At 41.9% G+C, this 22538-nt stretch overlaps 1 protein-coding gene across 3 annotated transcripts in view; it reads left to right on the top strand.

Moving 5' to 3' along the window:
* ldb1a (LIM domain binding 1a) overlaps nt 1-22538 on the top strand; it is a 97932-nt gene that overhangs the window by 30338 nt on the left and 45056 nt on the right. For 2 of the 3 annotated variants that reach the window (XM_043712933.1, XM_043712935.1), the window contains exon 2: nt 16313-16415. In XM_043712933.1, the coding sequence (XP_043568868.1) occupies nt 16313-16415 (103 nt within the window). Of the gene's footprint in view, nt 1-4969; nt 5204-16312; nt 16416-22538 lie in introns of those variants that run through there. The other variant, XM_043712934.1, reaches the window with a different exon arrangement.

Below are 22538 nucleotides of genomic sequence, written 5' to 3' on the forward strand. Positions count from 1 at the left end.
GGTGGTACGTGTATGGAATGAGCTGCCAGAGGAAGTGGTGGAGGCTGGTACAATTGCAACATTTAAGAGGTATTTGGATGGATATATGAATAAGAAGGGTTTGGAGGGATATGGGCCGGGTGCTGGCAGGTGGGACTAATTGGGTTGGGATATCTGGTTGGAATGAACGGGTGGACCGAAGGGTCTGTTTCCATGCTGTACATCTCTATGACTCACTGTTTGAAAATTATTTTTTCCTCACATCACTCTTGCTTCTAGAGTCATAGTCATACAGCATAGAAACAGGTGTTTTGGCCTACCATAACCAACAAACAACCCATTTACCTGTACTTGCTCCATGGTGTGCTGTGCCCTGGTATTTAAAATGCTCATCCAGATGCTTCTTAAATGTTGGAAGTGTACCTATCTTCACCATTCTATCAGAACGCACATCCCATATTTCTACCAATTATAAAAAAAACATTCGTTAGGTCTCCTCTAAAATACTTACACCTCAACTTAAATTTAAGCTGTCTGGTATGAGACACTTCTGCCATAGGAAAAAGATTCTCATGGTTTCTAAATTTTATATAGCTATATCAGATCCTGCCACCCAGACTCTGTTCCAACTTATCCAGTTTCTCCTCATAACTGAGTCTTCTCATCCCAGGCAATCTGGGGTGTGAATCTGCTCTCCATCCTCTCCAGTGCAATCACATCCCTCCAATAGTGTGGTGACCAGAGCTGCACACAGAATTTCTTCTGTGGTTTAATCAATGTTTTATGAAGTTGTATCAAGACTTCCTTCTTCCCATATTCTGTGCCCCAGCTAATGAAGGCAGGCATCTCATTTGCATTCTTCACCACCCTGTCTATCTGTGCTGACAACTTAAGGGATCTGTGGACTTTCATACCAAGGTCCCTTTGTTCCTTAATACTCCCTAGGGTCCTACCATTCATTTGTATAACTCTCTTTTCCTTAATAGCCCTCCCAAAATATATCACCTCTCACTTATCAGAATTAAATTCCATCTGCCATTGCTCTGCTCATGAGTCCATGAGTGGGTATTGGAAATTGGGCCAAGAAACTAATATTTGTCTGGAAAAATACATGGATACAGGAATATGGGGAGAAGGTTGGTAGATAAGATTGTGGGATATTTGAGTGGGAAGCTGAATGAGGTTGAAGGATGTGGAAGAAAAAGTTGGATAGATAAGTTAAAGGCCTGCCGTTTCTCATGAAAGGGAAGTGGAGCAAAAAAGGATAAATGGATTTCGGGTCCAGACCATTTATGATCTAGCTGAATGACAGTACAAACTCAATGGATTGAATGACCACCTGTTCCTATGTCATCCTTAAATAACTTTGTCATTGCATTTATCTGAGTAAATGTTACAGACGTTAGATTGGCCTTCTTGAGAGTGAATCCACAGACAGTGACTGGCCTGGTTGGAATCCCCAGCAATGCACTCAGATCCTGTGTGGACAAGCTGGTGGGAGTATTCACAGACATCTTTAACCTCTCCTTACTATGATCTGAAGTGCCCACCTTTTTCAAGAAGACCACCATCATCCCAGTGCCAAAGAAAAATCATGTGGCGTGTCTCAATGACTACCATCCAGTGGTTCTGACCTCCATAATAATGAAGAATTTCAAGAGGTTAGTCATTGCATCATGTTCACTCCAGCCCACCAAATGGCTTTGATTCTTTGCAATTTGCCTACTGGTGCAACAGGTCCACAGCAGACACCATTTCCCCGCCCCACACTCATCCCTGGAACATTTGGATAACAAAGATACCTATGTCAGGCTCCTACTATTGACTACAGCTCTGCCTTAAACACCATAGTTCCAAACATGCTCATCTCCAAACTCCAATGCCGAGGCCTTGGCTCCCTCCTCTGTGTAACTAAATCCTTGACTACCTGATCCAGAGACTGCAATCAGTAAGGATAGGTGACTAAACACCTCTATGATAATCTTCAACACTGGTGCCATGCAAGGCTGCGTACTCAGCCCCCTACTATAATGTTTTGTACACTTGCGACTGTACGTCCAAATCCTGCCCCAACTCCCTTTACAAGTTTCCTGAAGACACCACCGTTATAGGTCGGATCTCAAACAACAACGAGATAGAATATGTATTATAGAAATACATGAATTGTCAAAAAAGAGATTGAATGCTTAGGGGCATAGTGTAAAGACAACAATCTATCCGTCAACATTGGCAAAATGAAGAGCTTGTCGGTGACAATGGTGATGAGGTGGAGATGGTTGAGACTGGCAAGTTCCTCGCACTGATGATCACCAACAATCTGTCCAGGTAAAAACAATGTTGATTTTAACCCCAACAATCTGTCCAGGAACACCCACGTCGAGACGACTGTCAAGAAAGCACAACAACGCCTCTACTTCAGGAGGCTAAGGAAATTTGGCATGGCCACAAAGACTCTTACAAATCTTTATAGATACATTGTAGAAAGCATCCTGTCTGGATGCATCACAGTGTGGTGGCAACTGCTGTTTCTAAGACCAGAAGAAACTACAGCCCAATCCGTTATGCAAACCAACATTCCATCCATTGACTCCATCTATACTTTCTGCTGCCTCAAGAAACCAGCATCAAAGACCTGTCCCACCCCAGTTATACTCTCTTCCATCCTCCCATTGGACAGAAGGTATAAAAGTTTAAAAACACGTTCAAACAGATTCAAGAGCACCTTCTTACCCTCTGTTATCTGACATTGAATGGATCTCTCATATGTATTAAAGTTGATCTCTCCCTCTGCACCTTCTCTGTGGCTGTAGTACTGTATTCTGCACTCTATTCTGCTATCCTGATGCACTTTGTATGGTACGATCTGACTGTATATTATGAAAAACAATACTTTTCACTGTGGCTCAGTACATGTGACAAGAATAAATCAAACTCAAAATGTATTGAGACACAGGGAAATACAACATTGAAAAATCATATCTCAATTCTCATTCATAAAGTCAGGAAGTATGAGATACAGGGAGATTTGGTTATCTGGATTCAGAATTGGCTGGCTGACAGACGGCAGAGAGTGGTTGTAAATGGAAAGTATTCTGCCTGGAGGTCAGTGTTGAGTGGGTCCTGCAGGGCTCTGTTCTTGGGCCTCTGCTCTTTGTAGTTTTTATAAATGATTTGGATGAGGAGGTTGAGGGGTGGGTTAGTAAATTTGCAGATGACACAAAGGTTGGAGGTACCGTCGATAGTATCAAGGGCTACTGCAGGCTGCAGTGCAACATAGACAGGATGCAGAGCTGGGCTGAGAAATGGCAGATGGAGTTCAACCTGGATAAATGCAAAGTGATGCATTTTGGAAGGTTGAACTCAAATGCTGAATATGGGATTAAAGACAGGATTCTTGGCAGTGTGGAGGAACAGAGGGATCTGGGTGTGCAAGTACATAGATCCCTCAAAGTTGCCACCCATGTGGATAGGGTTGTTAAGAAATCATATGGTGTTTTGGCTTTCATTAACAGGAGGATCGAGTTTTAAGAGCCGCGAGGTTTTGCTGCAGCTCTACAAGTCCCTGGTGAGACCACACTTGGAATATTGTGTCCAGTTCTGGTCGCCCTACTATAGAAAAGATACAGAGGCTTTGGAGAGGGTGCAAAGAAGGTTTACCAAGATGCTGCCTGGACTGGAGGGCTTGCCGTATGAAAAAAGATTGAATAAGCTTGGACTTTTCGCTCTGGAGAGAAGGAGGAAAAGAAGAGACCTGATTGAGATGTTCAAGATAATGAGTGGAATAGACAGAGTCAGTAGCCAGAGACTATTAGGTAAAAACAAGGACTGCAGATGCTGGAAACCAGAATCTAGATTAGAGTGGTGCTGGAAAAGCACAGCAGGTCAGGCACATCAGAGGAGCAAGAAAATCTCTCCACTCTGCAGGCACCCCACCTCTATTTCTGATGAAGGGCTTTTGCCAGAAACTTTGATTTTCCTGCTCCTCCGATGCTGCCTGACCTGCTGTGTTTTTCCAGCACCATTCTAATTTAGCCAGAGACTATTCCCCAGGGCAGGATTTACTGGTACGAGGAGTCATAGTTTGAAGATATTAGGAGGAAGGTATAAAGGAGACGTCAGAGTTAGGCTCTTTACCTAGAGAGTTATGAATGCATGGAATGCGTTGCCAGCTGTGGTGTTGGAAGCAGAGTTATTAGGGACATTTAAGTGACTGCTGGAAATGCATTTGGATAGCAGTGAGTTGAGGGGTGCGTAGGTTAAGTTATTATATTTTACATTATAGAGAGTTATGAATGCATGGAATGCGTTGCCAGCTGTGGTGTTGGAAGCAGAGTTATTAGGGACATTTAAGTGACTGCTGGACATGCATTTGGATAGCAGTGAGTTGAGGGGTGCGTAGATTAAGTTATTATATTTTACATTAGGATGAAATCTCAGCACAACATCGTCGGCCAAAGGGCCTGTTCTGTGCTGTACTTTTCTATGTTCAATTTATATTTTTAAAAATTCCATTCTTGAGATCTGTGCATTGCTGGCTGATATTTATTGCCCATCCATTTTTCCCTGAAACGTTGACAGTGAGCCTCTTTCAAAGAGAAGTTAAGAGTCAATCACATTGCTGTGGGATTAGAGTGATGAGAAATACAGAATGAACAAGGACATCCTGAATGTTTGTTTACTCAGAAGCAAAACTGAAAACAGTAACTCTTGCATGTAATCTGCACATACTCAAATGTTAACCGCTTTATTTATTTATATATATATTTTTAGGTTGTCCTACCACGCTTGCACTACTTATGCCATTGTGTAATTGAGATACAGCAATATGATTGAACTGTTATCAGTACGGACCAGGCTTCTGCCTGCGGTTTTCCAGCTCAATGTCTGTGAGAAGTTGGAGCCCGGAGGCCCCATTGTGGTCTTGCTTACTCACCCTACCTCTGTGGTGCAAATACTAATCTGATAGTACCCAATTGGGTAGTCAGTCCTATACACAGAAACACTCAACTACCCCTGCTCCCCACCCCTGTTCCCACCCCTTCATCACCCTATCTGTAGTCTGAAACAGTCAACAGTTGGAACGGTGGAAGCCATTACAGTTGTATGTCCAATAGTAGATAAAGACAAATCGACACTGAGCAAATTAAATTTTGAAAAAGTGTTGAAAGGAATACTTGTTGCAGGAGCTGTTTTGGAGTCATGGAGGAGGAGTACAATGCTGGAGGTATGTAACCTGAATGAAAGAAAGAATTACATTTATATAGCACTCTTCACAAATATTGGATGTCTCAAAGTGCTTTACAGCCAAAGAAATATTTTGTGAAGTGTAGTATGTGTTGTAATGTGGGATCTACACTCTGCAAACCCCCACAGAGCACAGTGTGACAATCTGTTTTCAGTAATGTTTGTTGAGGGAAGGCACTGGGGAGAACTCCCTCTGCTCTGCTTCAGAATGGGATCTTTTATATGTCCCTGAGCGGGCAGATGAGACCTCAGTCAAAAGACTGTGCCTCCGACAATGTAGTTGTGGTTAATTGAATGCTAGAAACAGGATTCTCCTTCACTCTCCATCTGTCCAAGGGGGGCACTGGCAACAATGCTATCTAATATCGCCCCTCTCCCACTTAGAGTAATTAACCCTCGTCCAAATAGGACAAGAAGCAAACAATAACAAATTACTGGAGAAACACAGCAGATCTGGCAGGATCTGTGGAGAGAAAAACAGAGTTAGCATTTTGGGTTTAACTGGAAGCAACAAGGAAAAGATGGTATTTAAGCTGATTAACATGGGGGTAGGGGGAAGGCAAGGAGTGAATGGATAGGTGGAGAGGGAGCCGAGAGAGACAGTGAGGGAAAGAGACAAAGAAATGGATAGGCAGACAAAGGGATTGTTTATAGACCTGGGAAGAAGTGATGCTAGATCAATGATAATGGGGACTATGAGTCCCCATATAGAGCACAGAAACAGGCCCTACGTTCCAACTCGTCCATGCCAACCAGATATCTTAAATTAATCTAGTCCCATTTGCCAGCACTTGGCCATACCCCTCTAAATCCTTCCTATTCATATGTCTTTTAAATGTTGTAATTGTACCAACTTCCACCACTTCCTCTGGCAGTTGATTCCATACATGCACCACTCTGTGTGAAAACATTGCCTCTTATGTCACTGTTATATCTTTCCCCTCTCACCCTAAACCCATGCCCTCTAGTTCTGGACTCCCCACCCCAGGGAAAAGACCTTGTCTATTTACTATATCCATGCTGCTCGTTTATAAACCTCATTCAAGTCACCCCTCAGCTTCCGATGCTCCAGGGAAAATGGGCCTAGCCTATTCAGCCTCTCCCTATAGCTCAAATCTTCCAACGCTGGCAACTTCCTTGTAAATCGTTTCTGAACTCTTTCAAGTTTCACAACATCTTTCCAATAGATGGAGACTGGAATTGCACACAATATTTCAAAAATGTCCTAACCAATGTCGCAACATGATCTCCCAACTCTTATACTCAATGCTCTAACCAATGAAGGAAAGCATACCAAAGGCATTCTTCACTATGACTGTGACTCCACTTTCAAGGAGCTATGAACCTGCACGCCAAGGTCTTTGTTCAGCAGCACTCCCCAGGACCTTACCATTAAGTGGATAAGTCCTGCTCTGACTTGTCTTTCCAAAATGCAGCACCTTACATTATTGACTGTACTGAAATCAAACCACTTCATTCTAGGACTTGGGGTTGTGCAAGTAGGTAATAGCTAAGGAACAGGGTGTTCATGCTCTGAAATTGTTAGACTCAATTTTGAGTGCTGAAGACTCACTTCTTCCATTTCTTCACCCCACATCATGCCATCATCATAAGTAGCACCTTTCCCTCGCTGCTTTTAGTACTGAAGAAAGGTCCAAGGTCCAAGGTTGACTCTGTTTTCTCTTGTCAGATACTGCTAGACTTGTAAAGCTTCTTCTGCAATTTCAATTTTTGTTTGTTTCAGATCTCCAACACCTGCAGTTCTTTGTTTTATTTTATGGAAAATAAGTTTCTCTCTCATAGAGACACAGTTTTACAGCACAGAAAGAGGCCCTTTAGTGCATTGTGTCTGTGCCTGTCATCAAATATATATCTGTTCTAGTTCCATTTTCCAGCATTTGTTCTGTAGCCTTCTACGTGATGGCCTTCAAGTGATCATCTTAACTACTTCGTAAGTAGTATAATAGTTCCTGCCTCTACCACCCTTTCAGGTGGTATGTTCCAGATACCTACCACCCTTTTGGGTGAAAACATTCTTCCTTAAATTCCCTCTAAGTTTCCTGCTGTTTACCTTAAATCTGTGCCCATTGGTTATCGATCCCTCCACTAAGAGCAAAGGTTTCTTTCTGTCCATCCTATACTTGCTGCTGATAGAGTCAACATCACTTTAGAGTGATACAGTTGTATATCTTTAGCTTGAGGTGGCATTCTCTGCAAATATGGGATAAATTGAGGAGATAGCACTCCATGAACTATAATAACAGGTACAGTGATTGACCCTGAGCCATTGGCATCATTCTGGATCAAACATTGGCCAACTGAGCAAACTGATCCCTACCTCCTGGCCCAACCACCACCGCCACAAGCTTAGGGCTTGATCATCTAATGCGGTACAATTGGACATAAGGGGAAAAAAAACAAAGAACTGCAGGTGCTGATAATCAGAAACAATAACAAATCATTGGAAAAACTCATCAGATCTGGCAAATTCTGTGGAGAGAAAGCAAAGTTAATATTTGTGCCCAGTGACCCTTCTTTTCTGATCAGTTGGTCTCTGAGAGCTGATATCAATGGCTAAATATCCCATGTTGTAAAATGTACTTCCTGGCAAATGATGTCGCCCATTCTGTGGAGAAGATCCACTTGTAGCAGTGATTATACTAAGTTAGGGAGCACTGCGCTGCTAAAATATAGCATTATAATACACTAGAATGTAACATGCAGTGTGGTAATCCACTGCTAAAGAACTGCTCTGTCACTTGACATCTCTATCATATTGTCTGTATCTGTCTTGCTTGGATTGTCTGCTGCTGAAACTTACATCCATGCCTTTACCTCTAGACTTGTATTATTCCAATGGTCTTGTGCCAGCTTTCCAATTTGCACCCTCCATAAACATAAGCTCATCCAAAATTCTGCTGCTTGTATCCTATGCTCCGTGTTTAATCCAAAACATTGTGTTTCAAGAAGGAGGTAGATATAGTTCTTCTGGCCAGAGGAATCAGGGAATATTGGGGGAGGACAGGATTAGGGTATTGAGGTCAATGATCATCCATGGTCCTATTGATTGATTGGTGGAGCAAGCTTGGGGGTCAACCTACATTAATTCCAATCGAGCAATATCTCAAAATTAAAATTCTTATTTTTGTCAAATCCCACTCCATTCCTATCTCTGTAATCTCCTACAACTCTCAGATCTCCTTGCACCTTTATCTTTGGTTTCCTATATTTCCAATTGAGAACCATTCCAGCATTTGTGCCTGTACCTTTAAATGCCAATAGCCTAAGGTCTGGAACGTTTTTTTCTAAATATCGCCACCTCTCTACCTTCCTTTTCTTCTTTTAATATATTCCATAAAATCTACTTCCTTGACTAAGTCTTTGTAAGTGATGCACACCTGTGAAGTGCCTTGGGACATTTTACTCTGTTGAAGGTGCTACATAAATGCATGTTGTTGGTTAGGTGAAGGTCAGGTTTCCTGTAGGTAATTTGAGGAATAATTGTTTCTTCATAGACTGACAGTTGCTTGTAAATTCCAAGGTCAGACAAAGTCACACAAAATGATGGCTTTCTTCTAAAGATTGTTTTTTTTTAATTATTTGTACTGTATGTCACATTTTGAAGGTAGTAATTTTATATGTATCTTTGTGATTATAATGTCCTAATATGATTGCAATTTACATGTTCATATTTGATTCTTTTCTTTTCTGAAAGTTTTACTGTGATCTTTGCAACAGAAGGGAGGGGAACATCCCCTTATTTTTAATTGAATTTGTCCTCAGCAACTAAGTTGATGTGGTCCTATAAGCCCAAACTACTAACTGGTCTCTCACTTAATCCAGTGGCTAATTTTCACCTGCAAATGCCATTAATGAATTTCAGAGGGCAAGCAACCATAGGAGGCATCACAGCAGTACCTGATGGTCCACCCAGATGAGCTTTATAGTTGCACATCATTCAGCTAAAGTTGGAAAGCTGACGAGAGTGGAGCTTGCTGGATGAAGACTGGTTTGAACTGTTGGTGGTTATGATAAGACAAAGACTGGATAATGATTGGGGAAAGGGAGGGTTAGTTGATGACTGACAGTAGTGATCTGGAGAGAACGATTAATGGTGTCAGTGGAGGTTGATCAGGATGAGGGCTGGATGTTGGTGGGGATGAATATTGATGGTGGATTTAGTGAATAGATTTCTTGGAGTGGGCTCAGTGAATATTGATCAGTGAAGGGCGATGGATATGGTGGATTTGAAACAGGTCTGCTTCTGTCACTGTGTCTGTAGCCTCGGGCTGCACAATGGCAATGTCACTTGGATAGGAAAGAAAAATTGCTGGATTAAATTTAGAAAACGAGGCTGCTCAGATGTAATTTTCAGGGCAAGGATATGAGCGAAGGAAAACAGAACAATTTTAGATCTTGACAAAAGATGAATAATGGGTGACTGCCATTTTAATTTCATTATCTTTTTTTTCTCCATTTGTTTCTTTTTGCAAGAACCTTTTTAAAGACAAAGGCATATTTTCATTTCATTGTCTGATTCATTTTCACACGTGACAGTAACATTCAGAATTGTTTCAATTTATTTCTTATTACTCAGAGGCAGAAATGAAAGTAAGTTTGACCTGATATAGACAGCATTGAATATCAACTCTTATGATTTTTTAAATGTAATTTTGGTCAGCACAGAGAATATAAATTTGCCACTTTGATTCTCACCAGTAATAAGGAAGGCTGATAGCAGTATCCCTGTGAAGGCCTGAATGCAGTTTCTTTTATATTTAGGAGATATGATTTTAGCTCCTTTACTTAAACGTGCATTTTCTTTTGCATTTGCAGATGTATACATGTTAGTTCTTTCTTTGTCTTGGAAGCTCTGTGCAAGCAGACGGAGAGGCAGCTTGTCTCCCCTGGGGAGTCAGAGTGATTTGCTGCTGGAGGTTTGGGATGTGAGGGGTGGGGTGGGGGTGAGTCATATCCAGGATCCCTGGCTGGTATTGTGTGCCTGGGAGCAGGGGGAGGTGCTGGGAATGGCCAGCTGTCTGCCACAAGCCTCTGTGATTCAGTGTAAACCAGGGCCACATACACACACACACACAGACACATAGTGAGAGGGGGGGAGAGAGAGAGAGAGAGAGAGAGACCGGGCCTTTCCACACGCCTATTGTTGTTTGCTGACAGCTGCCTGCCCCCCCACCCCCTCCACAGAACAAAAGACTTGGGAAGGCTCGCAGAGAGAGCAGACATTTCCTCCTCACTTCAGGGCTTTGACTTGAAGGAATAATAAATAAATAAGATTATATTGCTGAAGTGTTTTATTCTTTGGGGGAGGGATTTCTCGGTTTCCCAGCCCCCCTCTTGGATCAGCTTCTACCAAGGTAAAAAGAAAGCTTCTTTTTACTGTTTCTTGTTGCTCTGTGTGTGTGTGTGTGATTGCTCCTCACAATTCTTGGCACTTCTGTTTGTTTTAACTTGGTACTGCTGCTGAAAGACATAGAGTGGGAACGTAGGCCTGAGGCTGGAGTGAAACTGAGGAGATTCCTTGTTGTTTGGTGTGTGTGTGTGTGTGTGTGTAGGAGGTGGGGGGGGGGGGGGGGGGTGGAAGAGAAAGAGAGCTAAAGGGGGTTGGTTCACTGGTCTCAGGCCTGCTAGAGGCTCGGTGCTGCAGAGAGAAAATAAAATCTGAAATGCTGCTTGCTATTTGTAGCTAGTTTTATTTTGAAAGTTAAGTATATTGAAGCTGGTTTGGCAGCCTGGGAGGAAGCTGTAAAGTTGATGAAAAACGAGCTTTGAGGCCTGGTTAGAAAGGCACGCCTGTCAGTGATGAGACAACAAAACAAAAATGAGTAAAGGGGTTGGAGATGGTGCTGGTCCGTGTACTGCTTCCCATGTGATGTATTAAACAGGCAATGTTACAGGAGTTATTAAGCAGATAATCTTGGACACGATAATCGACAAGAATCTGTAGCTGGGTATCACAAGTGAGCTTTGCACTATTATATCCCTCTAGTCTCCAGTCGTGTCCACTCTCATTTTCGTGCTCCTTTCTAAAAGGTGTATTAACCCGTTAACTGCACAAGCAAAGACTGAGTTGTGTTGAGGAAATTTTGTTTTGCTGGCTTCTTAAACTGTACAGGGTGCAAGCCTGTTTTCTGTCTGTGGCAATGAAAGACTTGGGATTTTTGGAGTGCTGCATGAAAGCAAGATCATTTTTATTCATTTCCTACTTGCGAGCCACTTAGTACCAACTGTTTCATGTATTGGTGTTAGAGAAACAATAACATTAACTCATAGCGTTCTCAGAGAAAGATAATTCAATCTCTGGTTAAAGCAGTACTACTTTTTTCAATGATTATTGTATGAGGTTAGAAAAATACTTAATCATGTTGGTGAATCCTAGACCAAGTGGAATTTACAAATATTATATGGATTCACTATCTGCATTGATTGCTTGCAGGTTCTGTATTATTTTGAGCAAAACAGAGTGTATCTGCAAATACAAATTCACCCCATAAACTTGTGTGGGAGAGAGAGAGAGAGAGAGAGAGACAGACACAGAGTGAGTGAGTGCATGTGAGTGTGTGTTTTAGTATGTATGCAAGTTTGGTAAAGTGTCTGAGTGTGATGGGGCACAAGCCTGTGAGAGGGTGCGTGCATGGGTATGAATGTGGGAAGTGTATGTGTGTACGTATGAGAGAGAATCTGTGTGTATGTGAGAGAGATGTATAGTGCAGTGTGGTCACCTGTAGTGTGACATGAACCCAAGGTCCCGGTTGAGGCCATCCTCATGGGTACCAAACTTGGCTCCCACATTATCTTGAAAATGTGACTTAAAAGAAGTTCTGGGATTTACATAATCAAGAACCGAAACCAGCAATCCATTCTAAAAGATGTAACTATCTAGATTTGTTCAATGTATTATTGTATCACTGTAATCTTTTGCTATAAATTCTGTCTCTTATGGTCTTGCTTCACAACTACCTGATGAAGAAGCAGTGCTTTGAAAGCTAGTGCTTCCAAATAAACCCTGTTGGACTATAACCTGGTGTTGTGTGATTTTTAACTTTTGCCTGTGTGGAGTTTGCACATTCTCCCCATGGTTGAGTCAGTTTCCTCTCACAATCCAAAGATCTGCAGGTTAGGTGAATTGGCCATGCTAAGTTGCCCATAGTGTTCAGGGATGTGTAGGTTAGGTGCATTACTTAGGGGTAAACGTGGAGTGGTAGGGAAATGTAGTAGACTGATTCGCAGGGTTAGATAACATGGAATACAGGGAGAACTAGCTATTTGGATACAGAACTGGCTCGAAGGTAGGAAACAGAGGGTGGTGGTGGAGGGTTGCTTTTCAGACTGAAGACCTGTGACCAGTGGAGTGCCACAAGGATCAGTGCTGAGTCCACTGCTTTTCATCATTTATATAAATGGTTTGGATGTGAACATAGGAGGTATGGTTACTAAATTTGCAGATAGCACTAAAATTGGAGGTGTAGTGGACAGCAAAGAAGATTACCTCAGAGTACAAAGAGATCTTGATCAGATGGGCCAATTGGCTGAGGAGTGGCAGATGGAATTTAACTTAAATGTGAAGTGTTGTAATTTGGAAAGGCAAATGGTAAGGTCGTGGGGAGAGTTGCACCTTGGAGTGCAGCTTCATAGATCCTTGAAAGTAGAGTTGCAGATAGACAGGATAGTGAAGAAGGTGCTATCGTTTGCTTTTATTGGTCAGAGGCATTGAGTATAGGAATTGGGAGAACATGTTGAAGCTGTACATTACATTTATTAGGTTACCTTTCAAATACTGTATTCAACTCTGGTCTCTCTGCTATAGGAAAGATGTTGTGAAACTTAAAAAGGTTCAGAAGATAACCTTGGTTTCCAGGATGTTTCCAGGGTTGGAGGGTTTGAGCTGTGGGGAGAGGCTGAATAGGCTGGGCCTTGCTATTTCCCTGGAGCATTGGATGCTGAGGGGTGACCTTATGGAAGTTTATATTAAAAAAAAACGAGGGGCATGGATAGGGTGACTAGACTAGATCTTCTCCACACGTTAGCAGAGTCCAAAAATTGAAGGTATAGGTTTAAGGTGACAGGGGCAAGATTTAAAAGGGACCTCAGGGCAACTTTCTTCACACAGGATGGTGAGTGTATGGAATAAGCTGCCAGAGGGAGTGGTGGAGGCTGGTGCAGTTACAACATCTGGATGGGTATATGAATTAGGAAGGGTTCGGAGGTATATGTGTCAAATGCTGGCAAATGGGACTAGATTAATTTAGAATATCTGGTCGTCATGGACAAGTTGGACCAAAACGTCTGTTTCCATGCTGTACAGCTCTGTGACTATAATGGATTATCTACTCTGTGGGAATTTGCTGTCTGCAAGTTGGCTGTCCCATTTCTGACAATCAAAAAACATTTTGCTGCCTAGTTGAAAGAAATAAGCCTCACATTGTTCATTTAATGCCATCGACTGACTTTATACATAAATTCTATTTTTTCTGACCAATCACCATATCCCCAGTTTCTCCATATATGAAAATCGATTGATCTCAGTCTTAAATATATTAAATGACTAACTATCCTTTGGCCTGAGCTGTAGAGAATTCCAAAGATTTTGAACCTGCTGAGTGAGGAAATTTCTCATCTCAGTTCTATATAATCTACCCCTTTAAAGCATTTTGGGATTTCCTGAGATGGTGAAAGGAGTTTTATTTTCTTTACCTTCAGTGGAACTAAATTTATCCTGTAGTTCATGGATATGAAAGATTGACCTGGACGCACATCCGTAATGTTAGGCAGGTGATTTTGGGTCAACTGCATGAAGCAACTTGGCTGATTTGTTTTTCATCACAGCTGGAAATCGTTTGTTTCCACTGCTTTTCAGTGTAAGATAATGTAAGCTAAATTGGACATTGGCATGCATGAATATTGGGACCTCAGGAACAACAGTAGCATATAAATGGAAATATCATCAACTGCAAGTTTCCCCCTAAACCACATGACTTGGAACTATATCGCTGTTCCTTCACCATTGCTCAGGAAAATCCTGAAATTCCCTCCCCAACAGCACTGTGGGTAACTGACATCATATGGACTACAAAATTTAGAGAGAACAGCTAATCAGCACTGTCATGAGAATTTGAGATAGCAACAGATGTTGGCTTTGGCAGTCAATTCCACAAACAAATGAAAAAAGGAAAGAGCCAAGTAAGAGTATACACTTGGCATTTTTGGAGTTACTCTCCACACATTGATACCAAACTGGCAAGGCAAGCTTCCGTGGATGACCATATGAATGACTGGTATGGAAATGAAAACATGTAACACTAGTTAAACTTGATATGTTTCCAGGGTTCAGAGTGTAGAGAAGCTTATTCTGTATCTAACATTCTGCTGTCTCTGGTCTGGGAGTTTTGATGGGGACAGTGTAGAAGTCGCTTTACTTTCAGTTTAAGAGTAGAGGAAGCTTTCCTCTGTATCTAACCCCATGATGTCCCTGTCATAAAAGTGTTTGATGAGCTCTACTTTGTATCTAACCCTGTGCTGTTCCTGTCTTGGGGGTGTTTCATAGGCATAGTGTAGCCAATGAATGTTTTTCTGACATACCTACTCCTTGCAACTTGGGAAAATTTCCATAGTTTAATGGGTCCATCATGTCTCTTGCTTGTACACAATTAGCATTGTTGCTAATGGCTGGTGAAATAGAGTAATTAAACAAATTTAGGTGAATCTGTCACTTGTGATTCTGAGGCAGAGCAGTTGGTTCCTATGGATTTTCGAGGAGGTTCCTCATCAGGCATTAAGGAGATAATTTGTAAATGTCAACTAGAGCAGTTAATAAGGCTCTGCAGAAGAAATAATCAAAAATAACAAAGTATGTAATTGGAGGTAACTGGTGATGTGAGTTGGTATTGGTTGGGAGCTAGGATATGCAGCATGGATAAAGGGCTTGGTGTCTTTTTTGTGGAATGTAGCATGTGACGCTCCTCAGGGAAGATATTCTTAGCCCATTTTTTTCATCATACTTATTAGTACCTGAAATAAAGGAAAAAAAAATTCCTCATCCAAATTTGACACTAAATTAGCAGAAAACAGTTTGCCACTGCAACCCACTGGTCTGCAGGTTGAAAGTATCACTTTGCTGTGTTTTTCAAAAATGCTGTGAGAGAAAACTAGCAACAGGTGAAGGCTATTTTACCCTTTCTTCCTGTTCTGCTACTCTGTTAGAATCATGGCTGATCTGTATCTCCAATGTATTTGTTTGTGCTTTGCTATCTACCAGTGAAAATCTATCGCAGAATTTTAATGTTCTGTTGATCCCTCGCATCAATAGCCTTTTGGCAGAATGGATTTGAAATTCCCATTGCCCAAAGCATTTTTTCCCAATATCACTTCTAAATAGCCTAATTCTAATTCTTAATTCCTCTAACATAGCAATAATGGGCCAAATAGTGTCTTTTTGTGCGATGTCATTCTACAAATTGATCTCATTTTGTCATATGGAAAAAAATATTAAGAACATTGGAACAGCTCTTAAGCCTGTTCTGCCATTCTTTGAAAACCTAATTGATCTGCATCATAAATGCATCTATCTGCCTTAACCCCATATGCTGTAATCCCCTCTGTCCATGAAATATCAATCGATCTTGGGATTAAGTTATCAATTAAGCTTCTGTTTACTGATGTTGTGTTGAAGCTCCATAATCCTACCATCCTTTCTGTGGAGAAATGTTTCCTAGATCCTTGCCTGAACGGCTTTCTTCTGAGTTTATGCCCTCTTACCATAGACTTCCCTATCAGCTGCTTTCAAAACATTATAAGCTCAAACCAATGATCTCTGCAGCAAATACCAGCCTGCCTTCTGTAATCTCACTTCATAATTCGAACCTTGGAGACCTAGTAATGTTCTGGTGACTTTGTACTTTGATGCAACAAATTTCTATACTGTGTGAAGTGGGATAGAAATAGGAGTCCAGTTGCTAGGATGAGTTGGATAAGAGAAGACTTGATGCTTGTTGAGGATAAAATCTGAATTGCCTGAAGATCTCACTGTAATTACATATTTGTATTTAATTTATGTTTATCTGTCTTATTCCAGGGTGCTCGTCTAAGTCATTCAAACTGTACTCGCCAAAGGAACCCCCTAACGGCAACGCATTTCCCCCCTACCACCCAGGCAGCATGCTGGATCGCGATGTCGGGTAGGTGTCAACCTCCTGGGAACAGAGATGCTCTTTACGTTGTTTAGAGTAGAGTTTTTTTTTTAAGAGTACATTACAGTGTGGAAACAGGCCCTTCGGCCCAACAAGACCACACCGACCCGCCGAAGCGCAACCCACCCATACCCCTACATTTACCCCTTACCTAACACTACGGGCAATTTAGCATGGCCAATTCACCTAACCTGCACATCTTTGGACTGTGGGAGGAAACCGGAGCACCCGGAGGAAACCCACGCAGACACTGGGAGAACGTGCAAACTCCACACAGTCAGTCTCCTGAGGTAGGAATTGAACCCGGGTCTCTGGCGCTGTGAGGCAGCACCTAAGTGGGCGGCATGGTGTCACCTAAGTTTCTGACAACTTAACATGGTCTGACTCCCAGCTCTTCTCCATGCCTTCAAGACAATCCCAATACAGTCTTTGCAAAAGTTGAAACTCACCAGGGTATAGGTACCATGCACATGACTCTCACTGGTGTACATGTCTCTCGCACACTCTGACTCTCACTGTTGCACAGGTTCCCACACTCATTGACTCTGGGTTACAGGTGCCACACACTGACTCTTGCTGAGGTATGGGTGTCACACGCACTGATTCTTACTGGCATCCGGGTCCCATAAACACCAACACTGTCCATGGTATAGGCCCCATGCACACTGATTTTCATTGGGGTAAGGGTCCTGCGCACACGGACTCTCACTAGGGTAAAGGTCCCACGCGCACACACACTGACTCTCACTGGGGTACGGATCCCATAAACACTGACTCCCACTGGAGTACACATCTAACTGTTATTTGGATATGAGTTCCATAAACACACTGTGGTAAAGGTCCAGCCACACTAACTCTCAGTGTGGTAAGAATCCCACACGTACTGACTCTCACTGGGAACAGGTTCCACACACACTGACTTACACTGGAGAAAATATTTAATTGCATGTGAAGTGCTTTGGCACATCCTGAGAATATGAATAACCCTTCCTTCCTTCCAAGTTCAGGAAGTGCTGAAGTAATTTCAAAGAAATGTCTCCAATGGGAGAGTCTGATATCCCAACTAACGAATGTCACACATGATACTGGGCCACACTGACAGAAGGCTCTGAATGTGCTGAGTTTGTGGATCTTTGCTGACATTTGCTCTACATGGATCTACAATTCTCCACCAGTAGAAGAGGGTTGGAGAATGCTAGTCAGGGTTTCTTTTCGTCATGACTGAGCAACTCCACCTGCAATCAAGCTCATCTACAATATACCCCATAAGGCTGGCAAACTCGAGTTTCATTCAAAAAGGAGCACTCTTGCCCAGTTGGATAAACTACCAAAAAATTTGGATTGTGAAGAAAGTCAGCATCTTCAGGAATGAGAACGCAAGGGAGATTAATAGGAGTATTGGTGATGGCTGAATTCTGGTTTGAGAGTAGTGTTGTCAAGCAGGTTTTGGAGGTATTGGAGCAAGCAGGTTTACTCTCTGGCTGACCAAGGTTGGTGGAGTCAGAAGGAAACAAAACATTGGATTAGTGAATTACAAAAGCAAATGTTGAAATTAAGTACGTGTGTAAAATTTTAGGAATTTTGCAAGTTTCTGCATCAGCATTTGAAATCAAACCACACACTAATGACACAGTGAAACTATGTGCAGTGATATGAAGTAACAATAATGAAATGGAATGTGATTTGGTATCATAGATTAGATTCCAGCATAATTTACTCCTGGGTACTTGTTATTCTAAATATAAACCACCCAAAGTTGCATGACTTTGATCAGAGTACATGTATTGGCAGATGAGTTCTTGACCCCTTACAAGAACATTTTTTTATATTGTATTTCACATTTAATATTTAACTATAAGCAAGCTTTATGCTTGACAGCGACTGAGGTTAGTTAATTAAGCAAACTGACTGAACCTGCGTTTTCAGTACCTGGGGTTGAACTAACTCTTTTTAGTGTCACTTCATATAAATACAGCCATCTTCAGAGTCTCCTGGCATTGAATATGACAGAGTGCTGTGTGTTGGCTGGGTAAGGGAGTTACAGTAAGAAGGGAAGAAGGTTGTCTTTTGTATTTTCTTTGAAGAGAAAATGAGGTCTGCAGATGCTGGAGATCAGAGATGGAAATGTGTTGCTGGAGAAGCGCAGCAGGTCAGGCAGCATCTAGGGAACAGGAGAATCGACGTTTCGGGCATTAGCCCTTCTTCAGGAATTTGTATTTTCTACCTTTTTCACCCTGTAGGAATTTGTTCTTGATCTGTTACAGGGGAGGAAGTTAACTGTTTGACTATCTGGGAAATGATTAAGGTTTGTCTTATTCCTGAGTTGTAACATAGTTTAAGAATTGATGATTAAAGTTTATGAAATATATAAAAAGGAAAAAAAATTAAGTAGTTAATTATAACACATTAAGAATACTTTCTGTCGTGTTGCGTGATACTCCCACGATGCTAAATGGGAAGTGTTTCAAATGCATCTAGCACCTGAAGCCAAGACATCTATCATCATCCAAACCCAATCTGTAACCTCATGGCCCACCATATCCCCCATCCTTCCATTAGCATCAAACCAGGTGATCAAGCCTAGTTCAATGAAGACTTCAAGAGGACATGCACAAGCCATAACTGAAAATGAGCTGTCAACCTGATAAAGCAAAACCGAGGACTAGTTGCATTCAAAACTACAAACCTAGTGGTCAGTTTGGGTTCTGCCATGATCATTCAGCTCCTGACCTCATTACAGTCTTGGTTCAAACATGGACAGAAGAGCTGAACATCAGTGAGGTTTGAGTGTTTGCCATTACCTTAGTGCAGGATTCAACTACATGTAGCATCAAGGGCATTGTCTTTGATATTTGCAAACATCCACATCCTCCATCATTGATGCTCATGATCAGGAATATGTACCATATATAAGATGCATTGCAGAAATTGACCAAAACTCCTTAAACAGCAGCTTCCAAACTCATGACCACTGCCATTGAGAAGGACAAGGTCAGCAGATACAAGGAAATACCACCACCTGCAAGTTTCCCTCCATGTCATCCATGATCCAGACTAGAAATATTTCGTTGTTCTATTGGTGTCACTCAGTCTAATTCTGGAATTTCCTCTCTAATGGCATTGTCAGTGTATGACAGCAAATAGGCTGCACCAGGTCACCACCACTTTCTCAAGGGTAACTAGGGATAAGTAATAAATGCTGGCCCAGGCAGTGACTCCCACATACTTAAAAAAAAAACTCGAAAAATCAGATGGGCAAAAATAGCTAGATGAGGAATTAATAAAATGTTTTCAGGATAATTTCTTAAAACAGCAAGTTCTGTTATTACTAGACTGGTATTATTTAACAAGATAGGATTAATTAGTGACCACCATGAAGATGCCCCTTTATAGCGGCAAGTAACATGATTGAATTTTACATTCTGTTTAAGAGACAGAAGACTATGTTCAAGATAAGTGTTTTCAATTACTTGAGGGCAATTATAAGGCAAACAGAGCTAGCTAAAGTGAACTGGAATATTAGGTTAAGGAGTAGGTCAGTTGAGCTGCAGGGACAGACATTTAGAAGATATTTCAGAATATGCAGAACTGATATATTCCAACAGAAAACACAATTTTCAGGGAGAGGCCCTGGTTAGCTAACAAGTTTGAATAGGTATGACAGAGCACATGCTTGTTCAGGATTATGTGAAAGCTGCAGACTCCAAATGATGCGGGAGCAAAATGTGCCTGGTTCATCAACAGCCTTTCTGACTGTTACGGAACCAATGGGTTGTCCCTCTCTGTTAATCATTGAAGACACCTCAGAATCTGAGGTGGGATATGGCAGATGTCGCTGCCTTGATACCTTTTCCACCTGAAGAAGAGACTCTCTGGGCTCAAGAAGTGAGCTACTGTGCGTTACACATAGCCCAAGGCAGAGTTGGAGGAATCTGGCTCTGTGCAGCTTATGTCCTCTGATTCGGAGGGTAGGGATGTAGTGATGGTAACAAGGTCAGCCAGGTGGATCTGTCAGAATACGAGTTCCCTGATTGGATCATAATCAACATCCCAAACGGGGAGCCCTGGCTGACAGATATAAGCAGGAATGTCAGAAATCCTGTTCACTCTGAGAGCTGGCTCTGAGGGAGCTGGATCATTGTTAAGGACTCTCCACATGTAAATAAAGGGTGACTTGGTGACGGGATGTGAGGTCTCTTATTCAGTTTAGATCTAGTGGGACTTGGTATGCAAACCTGAGAAAGCATACATCAGCAACTACAGTGGCTTCCTGGCCCAGATCATGACCATTTTAACAATTTGGATGAGGCTTGGTTTGTTTTGGGGTTTTGCTATGGGCTGACCAGTGCCTTCACCCAAGTAGTGTGCCCCAAGCCCAGTCAAACTGGCAAAGGTATCTACTTCCATTGAATACCTTGAAACTCATTTGCTCCTCTTGCTACACATTCCAATGATAAAGCCAGTTGTAGTGCCTGTTTGAAGTCCAGTTGGGCTTCAGCCAGTCGGCAGCTTTTGACTGGTTATATCATCAATCCCACATACCAAATGGTCTCTCAGCACCTCATTAAGGGTTAAACCAAAGTCACATGCTACTGCCTGTCATCTTAATCTAGTCAAAAATTCTAATATTGGTTCCCTTGGTTCTTGAATTGCCAAGTAAAACTGTTAGCATCTCAGAATTAGAGGAGGCTTGTAGTCATCATAATCCTTAATTAAATTGGTCAACTCTTGAAAGGTTTTAGTATCTGGTGCTTCGAGAAAGTTAAACTCATAATAATTGAAAAAGCTGCGGGTCCACAGGCTGTCAGAATTACTTGTTGCTTTTAATATAATTTTTTTTTCCTGGGGGACAAAAATGCATTCTTTCCACAGACTGAGCCTAGTCTTTGACGACAGAATCGAACGACTCAAGCTTCCCAAATAAAGGCATGATGTCAGAAATGCTTACCCCAACTCAAAGATGACTGTCGCGAGTGAATTTCTTTAAGAACATGCTTTTCTTTCATTGCCCTGAAATAACTCCACAGAGGCCGGTATCCTCTCACTAAGTCACCCTTTATTCACATATGGAAAATCCTTGACACTGATCCAGCTTCCTCAAAGTGGACAGATGTCTGACTCTCCTGTTTTCAAGTCAACTAGGGTTCCCTGTATAGGGCTGTTAATCTAGTCCAATCAGGGAGCTCACATTCTATGATATCCTCCTGGCTGACCTCATTACAATAACTACATTTAATAGTTGTGTAGACACCATATTTATGTAAACATCTGAAATCTTATCAAAAAGAGGAACTGTGGGAGTTTAACTCACTTAAAGTCATAGAAATATATAGCACGGAAAGATCAAACACCTAAGAAGGCTTTAAGAAAGCTGTTAGCTTTAATGAAGTTCAAGTTGGCAAATCTCCATAAGATGCCATGTTCCCTTTGGTTGTGAAATTCTCCGCCATTCTAAATCAGAATGAACCACTGAGGCTAGACAAACATACTGATGGACAAAGAAAGGCGTGGGACTAATTTGTTTATAGAATGGAGCTGAGGGAAATTCAGTCCAAGAGGAGGGATATGGGCCGGGTGCTGGCAAGTGGGACGAGATTGGGTTGGGATATCTGGTCAGCATGGACGAGTTGGACCGAAGGGTCTGTTTCCGTGCTGTACATCTCTCTGACTCTATATGTTGAGCTGTTACTCACAGATGTTTATAGCACAGAAGGAGGCCATTCAGCCAATCATATCCCTGTTGGTCAATAAATATGCCTGCACTAATCTCATTTTCCAGTTTGTAACTGTAACCCCGGAGGCGACGGCAACACAAGTGAAGATCATAATGCTGCATAAATGTTAGGGTTTCTGACATTTCATAGAATCCCTACAGTGTGGAAACCGATCATTTGGCCCATGGGGTCCACACCAACATTCTGAAGAGCATCCTACCCAGACCCACCTCCACTTATCCTATCCTATCCCTGTAAACCTGCATTTCCCATGGTTAATCCATCTAGTCCGCACATCCTTGGACACTATGGCCAATTTGGCAAGGCTAATCCACCTAACCTGCACATCTGTGGACTGTGGGACGAAACTGGAGCACCTCAGAGGAAACTGACGCAG

This window comes from Chiloscyllium plagiosum, chromosome 22, assembly GCF_004010195.1.
Source record: "Chiloscyllium plagiosum isolate BGI_BamShark_2017 chromosome 22, ASM401019v2, whole genome shotgun sequence".
Lineage (NCBI taxonomy): Eukaryota > Metazoa > Chordata > Chondrichthyes > Orectolobiformes > Hemiscylliidae > Chiloscyllium > Chiloscyllium plagiosum.